The sequence below is a fragment of the Salmo salar genome, chromosome ssa01 (genome assembly GCF_905237065.1).
Source record: "Salmo salar chromosome ssa01, Ssal_v3.1, whole genome shotgun sequence".
Taxonomy (NCBI): Eukaryota; Metazoa; Chordata; class Actinopteri; order Salmoniformes; family Salmonidae; genus Salmo; species Salmo salar.
In genome coordinates this window covers 121,219,044-121,240,155 of record NC_059442.1, presented here as the reverse complement: position 1 = coordinate 121,240,155, position 21,112 = coordinate 121,219,044, and the positions used below count along the sequence as shown (strand labels likewise).

The 21,112-nt window shown below is 44.1% G+C and overlaps 1 protein-coding gene across 4 annotated transcripts in view; it reads left to right on the top strand.

Annotated features, from left to right (window-relative positions):
* The window catches only part of LOC106560538 (neurogenic locus notch homolog protein 1), a 69,891-nt gene that overhangs the window by 30,710 nt on the left and 18,069 nt on the right, over positions 1-21,112 (top strand). For 2 of the 4 annotated variants that reach the window (XM_014123523.2, XM_014123531.2), the window contains exons 5-20: positions 5,476-5,598; positions 5,740-5,973; positions 6,266-6,421; positions 7,022-7,207; positions 7,467-7,580; positions 9,217-9,330; positions 9,696-9,929; positions 11,754-11,864; positions 12,918-13,110; positions 13,192-13,337; positions 16,638-16,751; positions 17,610-17,729; positions 17,840-17,992; positions 18,094-18,322; positions 19,035-19,236; positions 19,519-19,672. In XM_014123523.2, coding sequence (XP_013978998.1) covers positions 5,476-5,598; positions 5,740-5,973; positions 6,266-6,421; positions 7,022-7,207; positions 7,467-7,580; positions 9,217-9,330; positions 9,696-9,929; positions 11,754-11,864; positions 12,918-13,110; positions 13,192-13,337; positions 16,638-16,751; positions 17,610-17,729; positions 17,840-17,992; positions 18,094-18,322; positions 19,035-19,236; positions 19,519-19,672 — 2,583 coding nt within the window. Of the gene's footprint in view, positions 1-5,218; positions 5,349-5,475; positions 5,599-5,739; positions 5,974-6,265; positions 6,422-7,021; positions 7,208-7,466; positions 7,581-9,216; positions 9,331-9,695; positions 9,930-11,753; positions 11,865-12,917; positions 13,111-13,191; positions 13,338-16,637; positions 16,752-17,609; positions 17,730-17,839; positions 17,993-18,093; positions 18,323-19,034; positions 19,237-19,518; positions 19,673-21,112 lie in introns of those variants that run through there. The other 2 variants (XM_045688052.1, XM_014123540.2) reach the window with 2 other exon arrangements.

Here is a 21,112-nt window from a genome sequence, read left to right as displayed (position 1 = left end):
TCAATAACACATTTTTGGTTTGGTTCAAAATAATCCATAGTTATGTTCAAATATCCTCTGTTTTGTTTGTGCGCTCAAGACACTATGCGCTACTGTTTTTCAGCCAGGGGCTCCAAAGGCATCATTCACCGTTTTGCCGCCTTCTGAGAGCCTATGGGAGCCGTAGGAAGTGTCACGTTACAGCAGAGATCCTCAGTTTTCAATAAAGAGAGTGTAGAAGCCCAAGAAATGGTGAGAGAGGGCACTTCCTGTAAGGAATCTTCTCAGGTTTTTGCCTGCCATATGAGTTCTGTTATACTCACAGACACCATTCAAACAGTTTTAGAAACTTTAGGGTGTGTTCTATCCAAAGCCAATAATTATATGCATATTCTAGTTTCTGGGCAGTAGTAATAACCAGATTAAATCGGGTACGTTTTTTTATCCGGCCATGCAAATACTGCCCCCTACCCTAGAGAGGTTAGCCTACTCGACTGATACTGACAAATAGATACAATAAAAACGACCATATAATAGGCCTAAGAGAAGGCGAGACACAGAATATTACGTTCATCTAAACTGGAGGAGGAAATTGTAAAAAACAAACCTTTTAAGTAACACTGACCCAACAATGATGAATAGTGAATATGTTCTGTGCCAATAATATAGGCTATACTGTTGTTCGGTCAATTAAGTTGAGAATTTTGATAACTAAAAGACAGGTTAGTATTTTTATTGTGTTCTCTTTACAGCAATAACCATTTGCTTACCAAATTATGTTTTCCTGCATTGTATTATGAAATATTGTGATATGGCTGGCATAGCCGCTCAACTTTTCAGACAGTCGCAACTCAACAATAATCTTCCCAAATTGCACGCGATGCCTTTCCTTCGGACTGTAGGCACTATGATTTAAAACAATCCACTATGTATTTTTTTAAGAAGCTACTGATCCAAATCATGCTTTAGTAGCCTATTTTGAATTATTTAATTTATTTCTGTTTTGACAGGAGTAGGCTAATTAGCCTATCGCGCCTCAGACTGGGGCAAAGGTTCACCTTCCAACAGAAAGTGCATTCGGAAAGTATTCAGACCCCTTTACTTTTTCCACATTTTGTTACGTTACAGCCTTATTCTAAAATTGATTACATCGTTTTTCTCCCCCTTATCTAACTACACACAATACCCCATAATGACAAAGCAAAAACTGGTTTCTAGACATTTTTGCAAATGTATAGAAATAAAAAATGTAATATCACATTTACATAAGTATTCAGGCCCTTTACTCAGAACTTTGTTGAAGCACCTTTGGCAACGTTAACAGCCTCAAGTCTTCTCGAGTATGACGCTACAAGCTTGGCACACCTGTATTTGGGGAGTTTCTCCCATTCTTCTCAAGCTCTCTCCTGTTGGATGGGGAGCGTTGCTGCACAACTATTTTCAGGTCTCTCCAGAGATGTTCAATCGGGTTCAAGTCCGGGCTCCGGCTGGGCCTCTCAAGGACATTCAGAGACTTGTCCCGAAGCCACTCCTGCGTTGTCTTGGCTGTGTACTTAGGGTCGTTGTCCTGTTGGAAGGGGAACCTTTGCCCAGTCTGAGGTCCTGAGTGCTCTTCATCAAGGGTCTCTCTGTACTTTGCTCCGTTCATCTTTCCCTCGATCCTGATTCCTGACTAGACTCTCTGTCCCTGCCGCTAAAAAACGGGGATGGTGTAAGGTTTCCTCCAGATGTGACGCTTGGCATTCAGGACAAAAAGTTCAATATTGGTTTCATCAGACCAGAGAATCTTGTTTCTCATGGTCTGAGAGTCCTTCAGGTGCCTTTTGACAAACTCCAAGTGGGCTGAGGAGTGGCTTCCATCTGGCCACTTTACCATAAATTCCTGATTGGTGGAGTGCTGCAGAGATGGTTGTTCTTCTGGAAGGTTCTCCTATCTCCACAGAGGAACTCTAGAGCTCTTGGTCACCTCCCTCACCAAGGTCCTTCTCCCCTGATTGCTCAGTTTGTCCGGGTGGCCAGCTTTAGGAAGAGTCTTGCTGGTTCCAAACTTCTTCCATTTAAGAATGATGGAGGCCACTGTGTTCTTGGGGACCTTCAATGCTACAGAAATGTGTTTTTACCCTTCCTCAGATCGGTGCCTCAACACAATCCTCAGAGCTCTACTGACAATTCCTTTGACCTCATGGCTTGGTTTTTGCTCGGACATGCGCTGTCAACTGTGGGACTTTATGTAGACAGGTGTGTGCCTTTCCAAATCATGTCCAATCAATTAAATAAACCACAGGTGGACTCCAATCAAGTTGTAGAAACATCTCAAGGATGATTATCGGAAACAGGATGACCTGAGCTCAATTTCGAGTCTCATAACAAAGGGTCTGCATACTTATGTAAATAAGGTATTTCTGTTTTTTATGCTTAACAAATTTGCAAACATTTCTAAAAACCTGTTTTTGCTTTGTCAGTATGGGGTATTGTGTGTAGATTGATGAAAGATATACAGTTGAAGTCGGAAGTTTACATACACTTAGGTTGGAGTCATTAACTCGTTTTTCAACCACTCCACACATTTCTTGTTAACAAACTATAGTTTTGGCAAGTCGGTTAGGACATCTACTTTGTGTATGACACAAGTCATTTTTCCAACACTTGTTTACAGACAGATTATTTCACTTATAATTCACTGTATCACAATTCCAGTGGGTCAGAAGTTTACATACACTAAGTTGACTGTGCCTTTAAACAGCTTGGAAAATTCCCGAAAATGATGTCATAGCTTTAGAAGCTTCTGATAGGCTAATTGACATCATTTGAGTCAATTGGAGGTGTACCTGTGGATGTATTTCAAGGCCTACCTTCAAACTCAGTGCCTCTTTGCTTGACATCATGGAAAAATCTAAAGAAATCAGCCAAGACCTCAGAAAAAAAATTTGTAGACCTCCACATTTCTGGTTCATCCTTGTGAGCAATTACCAAATGCCTGAATGTACCACGTTCATCTGTACAAACAATGGTACGCAAGTATAAACACCATGGGACCACGCAGCCGTCATACCGCTCAGGAAGACGCGTTCTGTCTCCTTGAGATGAACGTACTTTGGTGCATTAAGTGCAAATCAATCCCAGAACAACAGCAAAGGACCTTGTGAAGATGCTGGCTGGAGGAAACCGGTACAAAAGTATCTATATCCACAGTAAAACGAGTTCTATATCCACATAACCAGAAAGGCTGCTCAGCAAGGAAGAGGCCACTGCTCCAAAACCGCCATAAAAAATCCAGACTACGGTTTGCAACTGCACATGGGGACAAAGATCGTACTTTTTGGAGAAATGTCCTCTGGTCTGATGAAACAAAAATAGAACTGTTTGGCCATATTGAACATTGTTATGTTTGGCAGGGGGAGGCTTGCAAGCCGAAGAACACCATCCCAACCATGAAGCACGGGGGTGGCAGCATCATGTTGTGGGGGTGCTTTGCTGCAGGAGGGACTGGTGCACTTCACAAAATAGATGGCATCATGAGGGAGTTACATTATGTGCATATATTGAAGCAACATCTCAAGACATCAGTCAGGAAGTTAAAGCTTGGTTGCAAATGGATCTCCCAAATGGACAATGACCCCGAGCATACTTCCAAAGTTGTGTCAAAATGGCTTAAGGACAACAAAGTCAAGGTATTGGAGTGGCTATCACAAAGCCCTGACCTCAATCCTATCGAAAATTTGTGGGCAGAACTGAAAAAGCTTGTGCGAGCAAGGAGGTCTACAAAACTGACTCAGTTACACCAGATCTGTCAGGAGGAATGGGCCAACATTCACCCAACTTATTGTGGGAAGCCTGTGGAAGGCTACCCAAAACGTTTAACCCAGGCTAAACAATTTTAAAGGCAATGTTACCAAATACTAATTGAATGTATGTAAACTTCTGACCCACTGGGAATGTGATGAAAGAAATAAAAGCTGAAATAAATATTTCTCTACTATTATTCTGACATTTCACATTCTTAAAATAAAGTGGTGATCCTAACTGACCTAAGACATGGAATTTTTACTAGGATTAAATGTCAGGAATTGTGAAAAACGGAGTTTAAATGTATTTGGCTAAGGTGTATGTAAACTTACAACTTCAACTGTATATTGAATAAATTTTTAGAAAAGGCTGTAACGTAACAAAATGTGGAAAAATGAAATGCTTTCCGAATGCACTGTAATTTTGGCAATTTAATTCAATTTGCTTTAGGAAAAGATTCCCCTAACCTTATGGACTTAGCGCCTATGCTTGCATATTAAAAACGTGGGCATATAGGAGGACCTGTTTCTTTGTTAACTGCTCAACACAGAATAGCTGCGTGTGCGCACTCCCTCTGAAATCTTTTGGAGAAAATATCCTTTCTATTTTATTCAGCTATGTTCAACTGTATTCTTCATCCTATAAAATAATATATAATTCTAAACAAATCTTGTCTGTTAAATGAACTGTTTAGCCCACAGCCATATGACATAGCCAGATCAGGGCCTAACATAAGGACAACTCAGAATATATTCTGTTCTGGAATAGAATAGATTTTCTTCATATCATGTTTCTTTAGACCTGTCTAAAATAAATAATGGATTTATTGTGATGGTGTAGTCTATATTAAATGGATTCATGTAATTGTTCCAATGTTCTGCATCAGTGGTTTGTAGGCTATTCATGGTAGCCAGGAGATGCGAAATGTGTTTATGGTAATTATTGGTCAATTACCATGTGGCCGGCAGTTATTTGCATGACAATCACCGGCTGACAAAATGTCATGACCGCCACAGCCCTAATGGTGGTTCATGCATGGTGGTTGTCTGTTTGTGGCTCTGCTGTGGAGTTCTGCATGCAGCTGCCGAGACTCCCTCATTCCCAGCGGCTCAGAAACAGACGGTATTCCCAGATTTTTCCTTCATTTGTGCCCTTATCAATCCCTTCCTCCTGATGATAATGAAGCATGCAGTTGGTGTTGTTGGCCTAAAGGTTGAGGTTTCAGTGGGAATCAAAGTTCAGTCACCTATAGAGCAATCCCAAAGGTTCTGAGTGAAGGACGGTTTGGATAAATGTGTGTGTGCATGCATTTTAACATTTAACTAAGAGTTAAAATGTAACCTACGGCGTGCCACTCTCGTGTGTCTTTGTGATAGAATGCAGACAGAGAGTGAGGCGAGCAGGAAACCTACGCCGCTTTGGGTTGATTGTTAAGCTGAGTTTTGATTTGTAAAATGGCTACACACTACGCAGGGAGCCATTTTGAAGCGTGCAAGGAGGTAGGCTGTAGATTCAAGCAGATGGCCATGGGAATATGCAGATCTTATCTCTGGTTATAAAGGATTGTAACAATAAGAAGAAAGGTGGGTCTGAATTATGTGAAGTGAAATTTTTACTGGTTTCTATGAATGACATGTCTCTTTTTCCCTTTTCTTTCCCTATTGTCTCTTCTTTCTCCCCCTCTCTCAACTCTCACTCACTCACTCTCAGGATTTACAAGTCAGAATTGTGATCACAACATTGATGACTGCCCAGGCCACAACTGTCAGAATGGTGGCTTGTGTGTGGATGGGGTCAACACCTACAACTGCCAGTGCCCCCCTCACTTTACAGGTAACCTTTATACCAAACCCTCCAATCTTCAAGATGGACAAGGTCTCTAGAAAAAAATGAACTTCAGATTCCACCCACATTGGCCCTATATCGATCTCTTATGGCCCCTGCATAATGTAATCCTTGCCCGCTGCTCTCTAGGCCAGTTCTGTACCGAGAATGTGGATGAGTGTGAGATGATGCCAAACACGTGCCAGAACGGCGGTACGTGCCACGACACCTATGGCAGCTTCCACTGTGTCTGTGTCAATGGCTGGACAGGCGATGACTGCAGTGAGAATATCGACGACTGTGCCAGCGCAGCCTGTTATCACGGCGCCACATGCCACGACCGCGTAGCCTCTTTCTTCTGCGAGTGTCCACATGGGCGCACAGGTACTACGACCTCGCCTGTCCCACACTAACCACACACACACACATTGGAGGAAGATTAAAAATAAGAAACTGTTGAGAGCTTTGCACACCAGGCCACACTGAACTGAGGTGGCCTGGTTACACCCCCATGATAGTTGCTTGACAATATTGAGAGCCTATTTTCAGGTTGGTGCTTCACAATGTTAGTTGATGAGGTGAGTCAATTCTCCCCCTTTACAATAGAAAGCATTTTGTGCCCCTGGAAATACACTACCTATAAAAATCCCATTCATCATAATTTGTCTTTCCTCAGGTTTACTGTGTCATCTTGATGACGCCTGCATCAGTAACCCGTGTCAGAAAGGCTCTAACTGTGACACCAATCCTGTCAACGGGAAAGCCATCTGTACCTGCCCTCCAGGTTACACCGGCTCTGCATGCAACCAGGACATTGACGAGTGTTCCTTAGGTGAGTGACTTCTCTCTCTGCTCTTCTCTCATCTCTATAGAAAGGTACCTGTCTCTGAACATTCAGGATGACAAACTCTGCCAATGTGCTATTTGCCAAACACTCCCGAGAGATTTTCAATTAGACTAACTTGGACACATAAAGGTTAAATAAAAATAAATAATTGTCTGTGTGACGGTAATGCATTTTGGTAATATTTTGCCATTAGAACACTGAAGTGATTTTTTATGGGAACTGTATCTTTATATCTACCTCTTGTGTTAATGATAGAGAAATTGCACAGGGTGTCGTGAGGGAGCTTGATCCAATGGTGGAACAAGCTCCCTCACAATGCCAGGACAGCGGAGTCAATCACCACCTTCCGGAGACACCTGAAACCCCACCTCTTTAAGGAATACCTGGGATAGGATAAAGTAATCCTTCTAACCCCCCCCCCCAAAAAAAAGATATAGATGTACTATTGTAAAGTGGTTGTTCCACTGGATATCATAAGGTGAATGCACCAATTTGTAAGTCGCTCTGGATAAGAGCGTCTGCTAAATGACGTAAATGTAAGTGGGGATATAAGTGGTGATGTATATCCTGTGTTTGACGTTTCAGGTGCCAACCCTTGCGAGCACGGTGGGCGCTGCCTGAACACTAAAGGCTCGTTCCAGTGCAAGTGTCTCCAGGGTTACGAGGGCCCACGGTGCGAGATGGATGTCAACGAGTGCATGTCCAACCCCTGTCAGAACGATGCCACATGCCTGGACCAGATTGGAGGATTCCACTGCATCTGCATGCCAGGTACGATGACACATTGAAATGTACCATTTAGGGGGATATTTAGGTTTGTAACACTGTTTTACTGACATAGACACTTTGACATGTTGTTAGGTGTAAGAATAATTGTTCACGATTGAAGGGATTTCAGTTCTCTGCCCCTACTACACTAGACAATACTAGCTATCTAAAAATGGCAAAATATTTGAGCCTGTGAACACAAAGTAATGTTACCTGAAACGGTTTCTGTAATATTGTCATAAACGTGTGTGTGTGTGTTCAGGTTATGAGGGGGTGTTTTGCCAGATCAACACTGACGAGTGTGCCAGCATGCCCTGTCTGAACAACGGGAAGTGCATCGACAGGATCAACTCCTTCCACTGCGAGTGCCACAAAGGTGAGAGAGATGGCCCAGAGAGAGAGAGTTGGCGGGTGGAAGGAATTGATGAATGAAAGGAGGAAGGAAGGTGTACAGGGAGGGAGGGTTGGAGGAGTAGATGGAGGGTGGGGGTCCTCAGCTCCTGATAGGTTTGGGTGGAAGTGGGGTCACTGGAGGGTGAAGTAAAGTGAATGATTGTGTGTGTGTGTGTGTGATACTTTTCTGAGGTTGACTAGTGTAGGCATTTCTGATGAGGGCAGGGAGGGTGGTAATAACAAGGTCACCTGGACATCAGCATAATTAGCAGGCAAAACAGTTTGCGTAAGACCTTAGCACCCAAAGAGGGGGGTATAAGGGGTGGTGGGGTGTGCAAGTGTGTATTTGGTGCTCCTGCTATATGGGTTGTGTGGGGGGGGGTATTGTTATAAAGTTCAGGGTCCAGGGACTCCAGACCTACTTTAGATGCAAAATAGTTTAACCTTCCTTTTTCGTTTTTTCCCTCCTCTAACTCATGCACTTTTTAGAGCTACAATAAAGGCTGGATTATGTTTGAAAGATGTGGTAAAATAATTAAGAGCGCAATTACATTCAGCTAATGTTCGATATCTTTTAGGCGTACATTATAACTTTAGCATATTTAAGTTACCTTAGAACAAACCAGGCTTCATTTTATCAATATGCAAATCATTACATGAGGTAAAAACAAATTCCGACTGAAAACTGTTCACTGGGGAGTTGATCCTGCTTGCCAGTGCATTGTTCTGAGATACCTTTCTTAATTTTTTTTCATGCTATGGTGTCAATTTCAGAGTGTAACAGGCTATTAAGTGCACTTTCAGAGAAAAACCCAATAAAGCATATCTCAAATAAAAGGAACATTTTGACATTTGTGCTGTTTCAAAATAAATGTGCATCTTTACATGACAGTAATATGTTTATACGCTGGTATTATTTTGATAACTCTTTAATGTATCATAGTGTAAATGCTCTCCAAGACGACACAGGATTTGAATCTAAAAAACTGTCCCGGGCCTCCCGAGTGCCGCAGCAATCTAAGGCACTGCATTACAGTGCTTGAGGCGTCACTACAGACCCAGGTTCGATCACAGGCTGTGTCACCTCTGGCCGTGACCGGGAGACCCATAAGACGGCACACAATTTGCGAGGGTTTGGCCGGCCAGGATGTCCTTGTCCCATTGTGCACTAGTGACTCCTGTGGCAGGCCGGGCACCTGCAAAATGACTTCGGTCGCCAGCTGGATGGTGTTTCCTCTGACACATTGGTGCAGCTGGCTTCCGGGTTAAGCAAGCAGTGTGTCAAGAAGCGGTGCGGCTTGGCAGGGTCGTGTTTCGGAGGAGGCATGGCTCTCGACCTTCGCCTCTCTCGAGTCTGTAGGGGAGTTGCAGCAATGGGACAAGACTGTAACTACCAATTGGATATCACGAAATTGGGGAGAAAAGGGGGTAAAAGTAGTCCAAAAATAAATAAATATGTAAATAAATAAACTGTCCCCAGATGTGTAGCCCACAAATCATGTTAATGTACATAAACTTGGATTCGATACGAGACAAATAACAAAACTGTAAGAATAGCAAAACAGCACAGAAAACAACAAAAACATATATGGCTGATATATATATTCTTCCCTGTCCAGGCTTCTCTGGTGGTCTATGTCAGGTTGACATCGATGAGTGTGCCAGCACGCCCTGCATGAACGGAGCCAAGTGTACCGACGGCCCTAACAAATACTCATGTGAATGCACTGAAGGTACAGTCGGCTGGCACATGGTCAGAACGGTTTGAGGCTCAATTCTTGTGTTTAAATTAATACACTTTATAAGGTGGTTACATGGACAATCATCGATAGGCTTCCTTTGGTTCGGCGGAATTTCCCTATAAGACCTCTTCATCCTAGAACATAAGCTATGTTCTGATTCTCTACCCTTATTCTGAAATGTGCACTCATACACTCCCTTTCATGGATTTAAAATACATGGATTGGTGCGAGGAATATGGTGGAAACTCCTTCCAGCTATGCTTGCACCAATCCAATGCTTTTGAAATGTTCGAGGGGGAGTGAACGAGGGCACACTTCTGGAGAAAGGTTTAGAACTATCTTCTCCTCCTTTCCAGGTTACACTGGACAGCACTGTGAGACTGACATCAACGAGTGTTACTCGGACCCCTGTCACTATGGCACATGTAAGGACGGCCTGGCCACCTTCACCTGCTACTGTCACCCTGGTTACACGGGCCGCCTGTGCGAGACCAACATCAACGAGTGTCTGAGCCAGCCATGTCAGAACGGAGGCACCTGTCAGGACAGGGAGAACACTTACATCTGCACCTGCCCCAAGGGCACTGCAGGTACAAGAACTCTCTCGCGCTGTCTCTCTCGCGCTCTCTCTCTCTTGCGCTCTCTCACATGCAGGAAGACACACACACATGCGCGCGCATGCAGGAAGACACCCAGAGATACGCAGACACACACATACACATGTACACACCATACTACAATCCTACATATTTTCCAATACAGACAGCCACATCCAGGCATACAGTGGGGAAAAAAAGTATTTGATCCCCTGCTGATTTTGTACGTTTGCCCACTTACAAAGAAATGATCAGTCTACATTTTTAATGGTAGGTTTATTTGAACAGTGAGAGACAGAATAACAACAAAAAAATCCATAAAAACGCATGTCAAAAATGATTTGCATTTTAATGAGGGAAATAAGTATTTGACCCCTCTGCAAAACATGACTTAGTACTTGGTGGCAAAACCCTTGTTGGCAATCACAGAGGTCAGACGTTTCTTGTAGTTGGCCACCAGGTTTGCACACATCTCAGGAGGGATTTTGTCCCACTCCTCTTTGCAGATCTTCTCCAAGTCATTAAGGTTTCGAGGCTGACGTTTGGCAACTCGAACCTTCAGCTCCCTCCACAGATTTTCTATGGGATTAAGGTCTGGAGACTGGCTAGGCCACTCCAGGACCTTTATTAATGTGCTTCTTCTTGAGCCACTCCTTTGTTGCCTTGGCTGTGTGTTTTGGGTCATTGTTATGCTGGAATACCCATCCACGACCCATTTTCAATGCCCTGGCTGAGGGAAGGAGGTTCTCACCCAAGATTTGACAGTACATGGCCCCGTCAAATGATGCGGTGAAGTTGTCCTGTCCCCTTAGCAGAAAAACACCCCCAAAGCATAATGTTTCCACCTCCATGTTTGACGGTGGAGATGGTGTTCTTGGGGTCATAGGCAGCATTCCTCCTCCTCCAAACACGGCGCGTTGAGTTGATGCCAAAGACCTCCATTTTGGTCTCATCTGACCACAACACTTTCACCAGTTGTCCTCTGAGTCATTCAGATGTTCATTGGCAAACTTTAGACGGGCATGTATATGTATTCTTGAGCAGGGGACCTTGCGGGCGCTGCAGGATTTCAGTCCTTCATGTGTTACCAATTGTTTTCTTGGTGACTATGGTCCCAGCTGCCTTGAGATCATTGACAAGATCCTCCCGTGTAGTTCTGGGCTGATTCCTCACCGTTCTCACGATCATTGCAACCCCACAAGGTGAGATTTTGCATGGAGCCCCAGGCCGAGAGATATTGACAGTTCTTTTGTGTTTCTTCCATTTGCGTATAATCGCAACAAATGTTGTCACCTTCTCACCAAGCTGCTTGGCGATGGTCTTGTAGCCCATTCCAGCCTTGTGTAGGTCTACAATCTTGTCCCTGACATCCTTGGAGAGCTCTTTGGTCTTGGCCATGGTGGAGAGTTTGGAATCTGATTGCTTCTGTGGACAGGTGTCTTTTTTGCAGGTAACAAACTGCGGTTAGGAGCACTCCCTTTTAAGAGTGTGCTCCTAATCTCAGCTCGTTACCTGTATAAAAGACACCTGGGAGCCAGAAATCTTTCTGATTGAGAGGGGGTCAAATACTTATTTCCCTCATTAAAATGCAAATCAATTTATAACATTTTTGACATGTGTTTTTCTGGATATTTGTGTTGTTATTCTGTCTCTCACTGTTCAAATAAACCTACCATTAAAATTATAGACTGATCCTATCTTTATCAGTGGGCAAACGTACAAAATCAGCAGGGGATCAAATACTTTTTTCCCCCACTGTATGTGTGAAGCTCTGCCAGTGTTATTAACATTGTACCCCCTACTTTGGTTGTTTGACAGGCTTTAACTGTGAGGTGAATCTGGATGACTGTAAGAGCAAGCCCTGTGACTACGGGAGGTGCATTGACAAGATCAACAGCTATGAGTGTGCATGTGAGCCAGGTTACGCAGGTGAGCACTGGGTCGACGGGAGAATCTGGGGCAGGTGGAAGAAAGGTGGAAGGGAGGGGGACAGGTGGCCAGTGAGCTGACTGAAAAAGAAGAGTGGTGTCACATTCCCTCACTCACTCACTCTCACTCACACACACACACACACACACACACACACACACACACACACACACACACACACACACACACACACTCACACTCACTCAACACACATCTGCTGCATGTGCACCTGGTCTGTATGAAGTGTGTTTTTACACCTAAGCACTGACCCTTTTATACGTTTCCCGGTGTCAGTGAAGAAAAGGTGGATTATTTAGCCCAAACCATTTGTGGAATAACAATTCCAGTCCACTTATTCCCATGGGGCTCCTGTTTCAAAACCCTGTAGGACCTGTTTTCTCTGTGTGTGTGAATATTTAATAATCTCTTAGGTTGGGAGGGTCGCGGGTTTGCAGGCAAGCTGCTGCTGCCCCCTTGCTCCTCTATCGTTTTGTCCTCTTTCCTCTGTTGTGTGAGTGTTGAGGGGCAGGGCTCACAGACAGAGGGCCATTGTAGTTGTGGAGCAGGCAGTTGGGCCCTCCCCTTTCTGATTGATGGGGGGGGGGTGTGTAATTGTTGTTCACCGGCGTGTGAAATGTGGCCTGGCCATTCTGTTTCTCCTTACCAGCCCTGGGTTAAGGTGGCCCTCCCTCCTCCACAGTTCCCCCTATGAGGCGAGGAGGAGGGGGTGGCGAGAGGCTTTGTGTGTCCCATTGTCACTGGTATAAAATATCTGAGCTTTACACCCCCTCAGATCCAGCTGAAACATTCCTTCTCCCTCCTTACCAGAGCACATCTTATTATTCAATGGAAAGGCATCACTGCTAATCTCCAGCGGCTAACCTCCAGCGGCTAGCCAGGCAGCCTCACCCTGCCTCTCTCAGACTCCCCCATCACCTCAGCAACTAACAAAGGATTAGAGAGGGAGAAGAAAACAGTATGTCCAGCTGTGGTTTCTATAAACAATGGCCATATATGAATCAAAACTCACCCCCTGCTGTGTTGGATTTTCAGGTGCCATGTGCAACATCAATACCGACGAGTGTGCCATCAACCCCTGTCACAATGGTGGCACCTGCAACGATGGCATCAACAGCTTCACATGCCTGTGCCCAGAGGGCTACAGTGATGCCACCTGTCTGTTGCAGGTGGACGAGTGTGGCAGCAACCCCTGCATCCATGGCCGCTGCCAGGACCTGGTCAATGGGTGAGCACACACACACACACACACACACACACACACACACACACACACACACACGCTTACCTTTCTCTATCTGTATTCCAGCTACAGGTGTTTCTGTGACTCTGGCTGGGGTGGGCCTAACTGTGACATCAACAACAACGAGTGTGAGTCCAACCCGTGTATGAACGGTGGCACCTGCAAGGATATGACCAGTGGATATGTTTGTAGCTGCCGAGCCGGCTTCAGTGGTCAGTTCAATTCAACGTGTCTTCCCTTACTGTTTCTCACTCTCCCTATCATCTCCGTGTCTCTCTCCCTTTCCCCCTACCTCTCTCGCTCTTCTCTACCTTCTTACACCTTGCAAGTTAACACTAGAAGCTTATTACCTAAAATGGATCAATTGAAAGTGTGGGTTCACAGCTCCAATCCAGATGTGTTGGTCATTACTGAGACGTGCTTAAGGAAGAGTGTTTTGAACACTGATGTTAACCTTTCTGGTTATAACCTTCTTTGGCAAGACAGATCTTTCAAAGGTGGGGGAGTGGCAATCTTTACCAAGGATCTCCTTCAGTGCTCGGTTGTCTCCACCAAGTCTGTCACCAAACAATTTGATTTGCTGGTTTTAAGCATTAAACTTTCAAATAGCTCCTTGTTGACTGTTCCTGGGTGTTATCGTCCACCATCAGCACCAGCCGGTGCCATACCTGCCCTAAGCTCTCTCCTGGCCCCTTACACTAAGTCTGAATTTGTCCTGCTAGGTGGCCTAAACTGGGACATGCTTAAACCCCCTGATGAAGTCCTAAAGCAATGGGACTCACTACATCTTTCTCAGATTATTACCAATTCCACAAGGTATGACTCCAAACACCCAGAAAAGGCTACTCTCCTCGATGTTATCCTCACAAATAATCCTGATAGGTATCAGTCTGGTGTTTTCTGTAATGACCTTAGTGAACACTGTTTTACAGTCTGTGTTCATAATGGCTGCTCAGTGAAACGAGATGTCCTGATTTGTCATAGATGCTTGCTAAAAAAACTTTAATGAGCAAGCCTTCCTTCATGACCTGGCCTCTGTAAAATGGTACAGAATCAGCTTGATCCCCTCTGTCGAAGACGCTTGGACCTTCTTTTTTTATATTTTCAGTGGTATTGTTAACAAACACACCCCCATAAAGAAAATGAGAATTAAAAACAGGTTCAGCCCCTGGTTTGACTGGGAACTTGCAGAGTTACTCCACCTCAATAATTGCATTTGGCAAAATACTCGGCACATGGATACTCAGGCTGACTGGCTCTCTTTCAGGCAAATGAGAAATAAGTGCACTCAGGCTATCCGGAAGGGCAAAGTTAGTTACTTTAAGGAGCAGTTCTCTCTCTGTGGGTCTAACCCCAAGAAGTTCTGGAAAACAGTTAAAGACCTGGACAATAAACCCTCCTCCTCACAGCTCCCCATGTCCCTTAATGTTGATGATGTGGTTGTTACTGACAAGGAGCACATGTCTGAGCTCTTTGTTCACCACTTCATTAAGTCAGGATTCCTATTTGACTTAGCCATGCCTCCTTGCCCGTCCAACATTTCCTAATCTCCCACCCCTTCTAATGCGACTAGCCCCGACGCTCTTCCCTCTTTTTTCCCTGCCCCGTTACATAGTTTCTCCCTGCAGGCAGTCACTGAGTCCGAGGTGCTGAAGGAGCTCCTTAAACTTGTCCCCCAAAAAACATCTGGGTCAGATGGTTTAGACCCTTTCTTCTTTAAGGTTGCTGCCTCTATCATCACCACGCCTATCTCCAACCTTTCTAACCTGTCTCTCCACTCTGGGGAAGTTCCCATTGCTTGGATGGCAGCCAGGGTGCGTCCTTTATTTAAGGGAGAGATCAAGCGGATCCTAACTGTTATAGGCCAATTTCTATTTTGCCCTGTTTATCAAAAGTGTTGGGAAAACTTGCCAATGATCAACTGACTGGCTTTCTTGATGTCTATAATATTCTCTCTGGTATGCAATCTGGTTTCCCGCTCATGTTATGGATGTGTCACTGCAACCTTAAAGGTCCTCAATGATGCCACCATTGCCCTTGATTCTAAGCAATGTTGTGCTGATATTTTTATTGATTTGGCCAAAGGAATATTGGAGTCTCTGAGGGGTCTTTGGCCTGGTTTGGTAACTACCTCTCTCAAAGAGTGCAGTGTATAAAGTCAGAACATCTGATGTCTCAACCACTGCCTGTCACCAAGGGAGTACCCCAAGGCTCGATCCTAGGCCCCACGCTCTTCTCAATTTCCATCAACAACATAGCTCAGGCAGTAGGAAGCGCTCTCATCCATTTATATGCAGATGATAGTCTTATACTCAGCTGGCCCCTCCCCGGATTTTGTGTTAAACGCTCTACAACAAAGCTTTCTTACTGCCCAACAAGCTTTCTCTGCCCTTAACCTTTCTGAACACCTCCAAAACAAAGCTCATGTGGTTTGGTAAGAAGAATGCCCCTCTCCCCACAGGTGTTTAGGGCTTGAGGTAGTCACCTCATACAAGTACTTGGGAGTATGGCTAGATGGTACACTGTCCTTCTCTCAGCACATATCAAAGCTGCAGGCTAAGGTTAAATCTAGACTTGGTTTCCTCTATCGTAATCACTCCTCTTTCACCCCAGCTGCCAAACTAACCCTGATTCAGATGACCATCTTACCCATGCTAGATTACGTAGACATAATTTATAGATCGGCAGGTAAGGGTGCTCTCGAGCGGCGAGATGGTCTTTACCATTCGGCCATCAGATTTGCCACCAATGCTCCTTATAGGACACATCACTACACTCTATACTCTTCTGTAAACTGGGCATCTCTGTATTCTTGTCGCAAGACCCACTGGTTGATGCTTATTTATAAAACCCTCTTAGGCCTCACTCCACCCTCACTCCACCCTATCTGAGATATATACTGCAGCCCTCTTCCTCCACATACAACACCCGTTCTGCCAGTCACATTCTGTTAAAGGTCCCCAAAGCACATATCCCTGGGTCGCTCCTCTTTTCAGTTTGCTGCAGCTAGCGACTGGAACGAGCTGCAAAAACACTCAAACTGGCAGTTTTCTCAATCTCTTCATTCAAAGACTCAATCATGGACACTCTTACTGACAGTTGTGGCTGCTTCGCGGGATGTATTGTTGTCTCTACCTTCTTGCTGTTTGTGCCCAATAATGTTTGTATCATGTTTTGTGCTGCTACCATGTTATGTTGCTACTCATGTTGTTGTCATGTTGTGTTGCTACCATGCTGTGTTGTTGTCTCTCTTGTCGTGATGTGTGTTTTGTCCTATATTTTTATTATTTTTTATATTCCAGCCCCCGTCCCCGCAGGCGGCCTTTTGCTTTTTGGTAGGCCGTCATTGTAAATAGGAATTTGTTCTAAACTAACTTGCCTAGTTAAATAAAAATAAATAAATAAAAACCCTCTCAATGCCGCAACTCTGAGTTTGTGTGTGGTGGATATCATCCCTAGTAAATCTGCAACTCTAACCCATGTGTGTTCTCTAATCCCCGGCCATGCCTTAGGACCTAACTGCCAAACTAACATCAACGAGTGTGCCTCCAACCCCTGCCTGAACCAGGGCACCTGCATTGACGACGTGGCCGGCTACAAGTGCAACTGCTTACTGCCCTATACTGGTATGATAACGTATTGATTTTCCTGGAGCCATATAGGCCTAAAGAGATGTATACAGTAGCCTTATGGCTCTGGTTTTGGTTTGGCCCTCTACTCAGAAAGCCCTGTAGGGCTCCAGAATAGAAGACTTCTTGAACAATGGTATAAAAATACATTTCTAGCAGACTTTTAGTGTTATTTTAGAAAAAATAGGTTGACAAATGCCCACTAACTGTGTGGAAACAGGCCTTATGATTTGTTCCTCTCTATCATTTGTGGGAAAAATCCACCCTGTCTACCATGTTGTGATGTGTGTGTGTGTGTGTGTGTGTGTGTGTGTGTGTGTGTGTGTGTGTGTGTGTCTGGGAATAACATGCTATAGACCGTGAGGACTAGGAACTGGAGCCCGTGGCCACTCTTCCTGTCTCTGGGCTAAACAATAGCAGGAAACAGGAAGCAGCTTCCTGCCTGGCCTCTGGTTACTGTGGAGATGGATAGGGAAGTGGACGGAAAAGTGGGCTTTAAAAACTGATGTCACTCTTCGGGGGAAAGTCCTCCGTATGTGACTAGAAAAGGGAAATATCATGCAATGCAGCCATTTTCATTTCCATTTCGCTGTAAGACAACTTTGAAGAAGTCAACTCTACCAAGAGTTTAAAAGTATTGAATTGTGATGTATTACTTCTCCAAAGTTGTCTAACTGCAAAAGGGAAGTGGAGAGTGAAATAAAAATGTAACATGAACGAAACATATATGAATGGAACAAACATTCATGGCTCTTACTCAAAAAGTGTACAGACCGATTAATGATCTGTGATGGGTTCCCTGTAGCACTTGAGAGCATTTGTTTGAGGTGTGTGTTGTGTTCCTATCCCTACCAGGTGAGACGTGTGAGACACTGCTGGCCCCATGCAGCCCCCGGCCCTGTAAGAACGGTGGAGTGTGTCATGAGTCAGAGGACTACCAGAGCTTCTCCTGCCTCTGTCCGGAGGGATGGCAAGGTAAACTACTCATATCTTCCTCCATCCATCTGTTCTGTTTATTCCTCCATATGTCCACCCATCCATCCAATAGAGGGTGTTCTTTGAGAGACTGACTGCCCCCCTCTCAGGTCAAACATGCGAGATAGACATCAACGAATGTGTGAAAAGTCCGTGCCGCAGCGGCGCCACATGCCACAACATGGTGGGCAGCTACCGATGCAGCTGCCGTCCGGGCTACACCGGCCAGAAGTGTGAGACGGACATCGACGACTGCAAGCCCAGTAAGGAACTAAACATCAACTCTTCACTCTGCCTTGTAAAGTGAACTTGGCCCAACTGTATCACTTACCTGATACATATCTCTCTCGCTTTCTCTTTCTAGACCCCTGCAGTAATGGAGGTCTGTGCAGAGATGGAGTGGACAGCTTTGTGTGCACTTGTCTGCCAGGGTTCCGTGGTGGCAGGTGTGAGCAGGACATTAACGAGTGCGAGAGCAACCCGTGTAAGAATGGGGCCAACTGCACCGACTGTGTCAACTCCTACACCTGCACCTGTCCACCCGGTTTCAGTGGCATCAACTGCGAGAATAACACCCCCGACTGCACAGAGAGGTACAGAGAGCAGTTCACATACTGTGTTTTCGTTAGTGGCAATTCAAAAGCATGGAGAAAGAGACCTTTTTGCAAGAAGCCATACCTCTTCAGAGTATCTTAAATAAATCCCATGTCTTTTCCTACTAGTGCTGAATTTGCTGAACTACTTTGAGTGAAAACTTAATTTCTACGACTGATGTGGTTGTCTCGCCCAGCTATCTTTAGATGAATGCACTAATTGTTAAGTGTCTCTGGATAATCATTTCTACTAAATTACTAAAATGTAAACGTGAAATGCTTAGGAGGATGAATACATCCTAAAGAGAAACAATCCCTTTCCACATTGCTTGATTCAAGCTCGGGGCGGCAGGTAGCCTAGTGGTTAGAGCGTTGGGCAAGTAACATGTCGTTCTGCCCCTGAACAAGGCAGTTAACCCACTATTCCTAGGCCGTCATTGAAAATAAGAATTTGTTCTGAACTGACTTGCCTAGTTAAATAACGGTTAAATAAAAAAGAATATGAAGTAAAATGCTGACCAGATTATTCTGGATGTTGCTAAATAACCAGCTAATAATTTTAAAAACAGATTGGAAGAAACAACAACAGAAAAATGTAAAATAAGCTTAAGTAAAATAAAAAAAGAACTATCCTTTTAACATCCCTTTAACTAATTTGGTTACTATACTTATAGTCTCAAAACTCTTCCGTTGTTGTCTGTTTTTTCTCTAGCTCTTGCTTCAATGGTGGCACCTGCGTGGATGGCATCAATACCTTCACCTGCCTGTGTCTGCCAGGCTTCACCGGCAGCTACTGCCAGCACGACATCAACGAGTGTGACTCCAAGCCCTGCCTCAACGGTGGCACCTGTCTGGACAGCTACGGCACCTACAAGTGTACCTGCCCTCATGGCTACACTGGAGTCAACTGCCAGGTATGGGCAGAGCGGCAGCCATCTTCACTAAGGGCAGTGGGTTTATGTGTTCTGGCTAGGCAGCCATATCTCCTGAGTGCATTTGATTTTCAGAGCTTCATGGAATTCTATGTGTGTGTTGTATATAATTATTTTCCCTCTATTTCTATTGATATAATTTAAAAACATCTTAGAAACAACTGAGACGTAATAGTGGTAGTCCACTCAACAGCGAGTGTGTGTGTGTGTGTGTGTTACGCATGGGTTTATTTGTGTGTTAATGTGTTCCTGCTCTGCTTGCAGAACCTGGTGCGGTGGTGTGACTCATCTCCCTGTAAGAACGGAGGCTCATGTTGGCAGCAGGGCTCCTCGTACACCTGTCAGTGTCAGACGGGATGGACCGGCCTCTACTGTGATGTCCCCAGTGTTTCCTGCGAGGTGGCCGCCAAACAGCAAGGTGAACACAAAGCACACAGAGTAAAAACGATTCAAATTATACAGTGCCTTCAGAAAGTATTCACTCCCGCTGACTTATTTGTTGTTGTGTTACAGACAGAATTTGAAATTGATTAAATTAAGATTGTTGGTCACTGGCCTAGACACAATACCCTTTAATGTCAAAGTTGATGATGTTTTTTGACATTTTTACAAATTTATAAAAAATGAAAATCTGAAATGTTTTGAGTCAATAAGAATTCAACCCCTTTGTTATGGCAAGCCTAAATAAGTTCAGAAGTATAATATTTGCATCTCTGTACCCCACACATAAAATTATCTGTAAGGTCCCTCAGTAGAGCAGTGAATTTCAAACACGGATTCGCCCACAAAGGGCAGGAAGGTTTTCCAATGCCTCGCCAGGAACAGTACCTATTGGTAGATGGGTTAAAAAAAATGTTTTTAATAAAGCAGACACTAAATATCCCTTTGAGCATGGTGAAGATATGAATTACACTTTGGATGGTGTATCAATACACCCAGTCACTACAAATATACAGGCGTCATTCCTAACTCAGTTGCCAGAGTAGAAGGAAACCGTTCAGGTATTTTAACTTGAGACCAATGGTGACTTTAAAACAGTTACAGAGTTTAATGGCTGCGATAGGAGAAAACTGAGGATGGATCAACAACATTGTAGTTACTCCACAATGCTAACCTAATTGACAGAGTGAAAAGAAGGAAGCCTGTAGAGAATACAAATATTCCAAAACATGCATTCTGTTTTTGCAACAAGGCACTAAGTTAATACTGTGCAAAAAAAATGTGCAAAGCAATTCACTTTTTGTGCTGAATACAAAGTTTTATGCTTGGGGCAAATCCAATACAACACATTACTGAGTGCCACTCTCCATATTTTCAAACATAGTGGTGGCTGCATAATGTTATGGGTATGCATGTAATCGTTAAATACTGCTGAGTTTTTCAGGATTAAAAAGAAATGGAATGGAGCTAATCACAGACAAAATCCTAGAGGAAAACCTGGTTCAATCTGCTTTCCACCAGACACTTGAAGATGAATTCACCTTTCAGCAGGACAATAACCTAAAACACAAGGCCAAATCTATACTGGAGTTGCTTACCAAGAAGACAGTGAATGTTCCTGAGTGTCAGAGTTAGTTTAGACTTAAATCTGCTTGAAAATCTATGGCAAGACTTGAAAATGGTTGTCTAGCAATGATCAATTTGACAGAGCTTGAAGCATTTTGGAAAGAATAATGGGCAAATATTATACAATCCAGGTGTGCAAAGCTCTTATAGACTTATCCAGAAAGCCTCACAGCTGTAATCACTGCCAAAGATGATTCTAACGTATATTGACTCGGGTGTGAATACTTATGTAAATGAAATATTTCTGTATTTCATTTTCAGTACATTTTCAAAAAACTCCATAACATTTTTA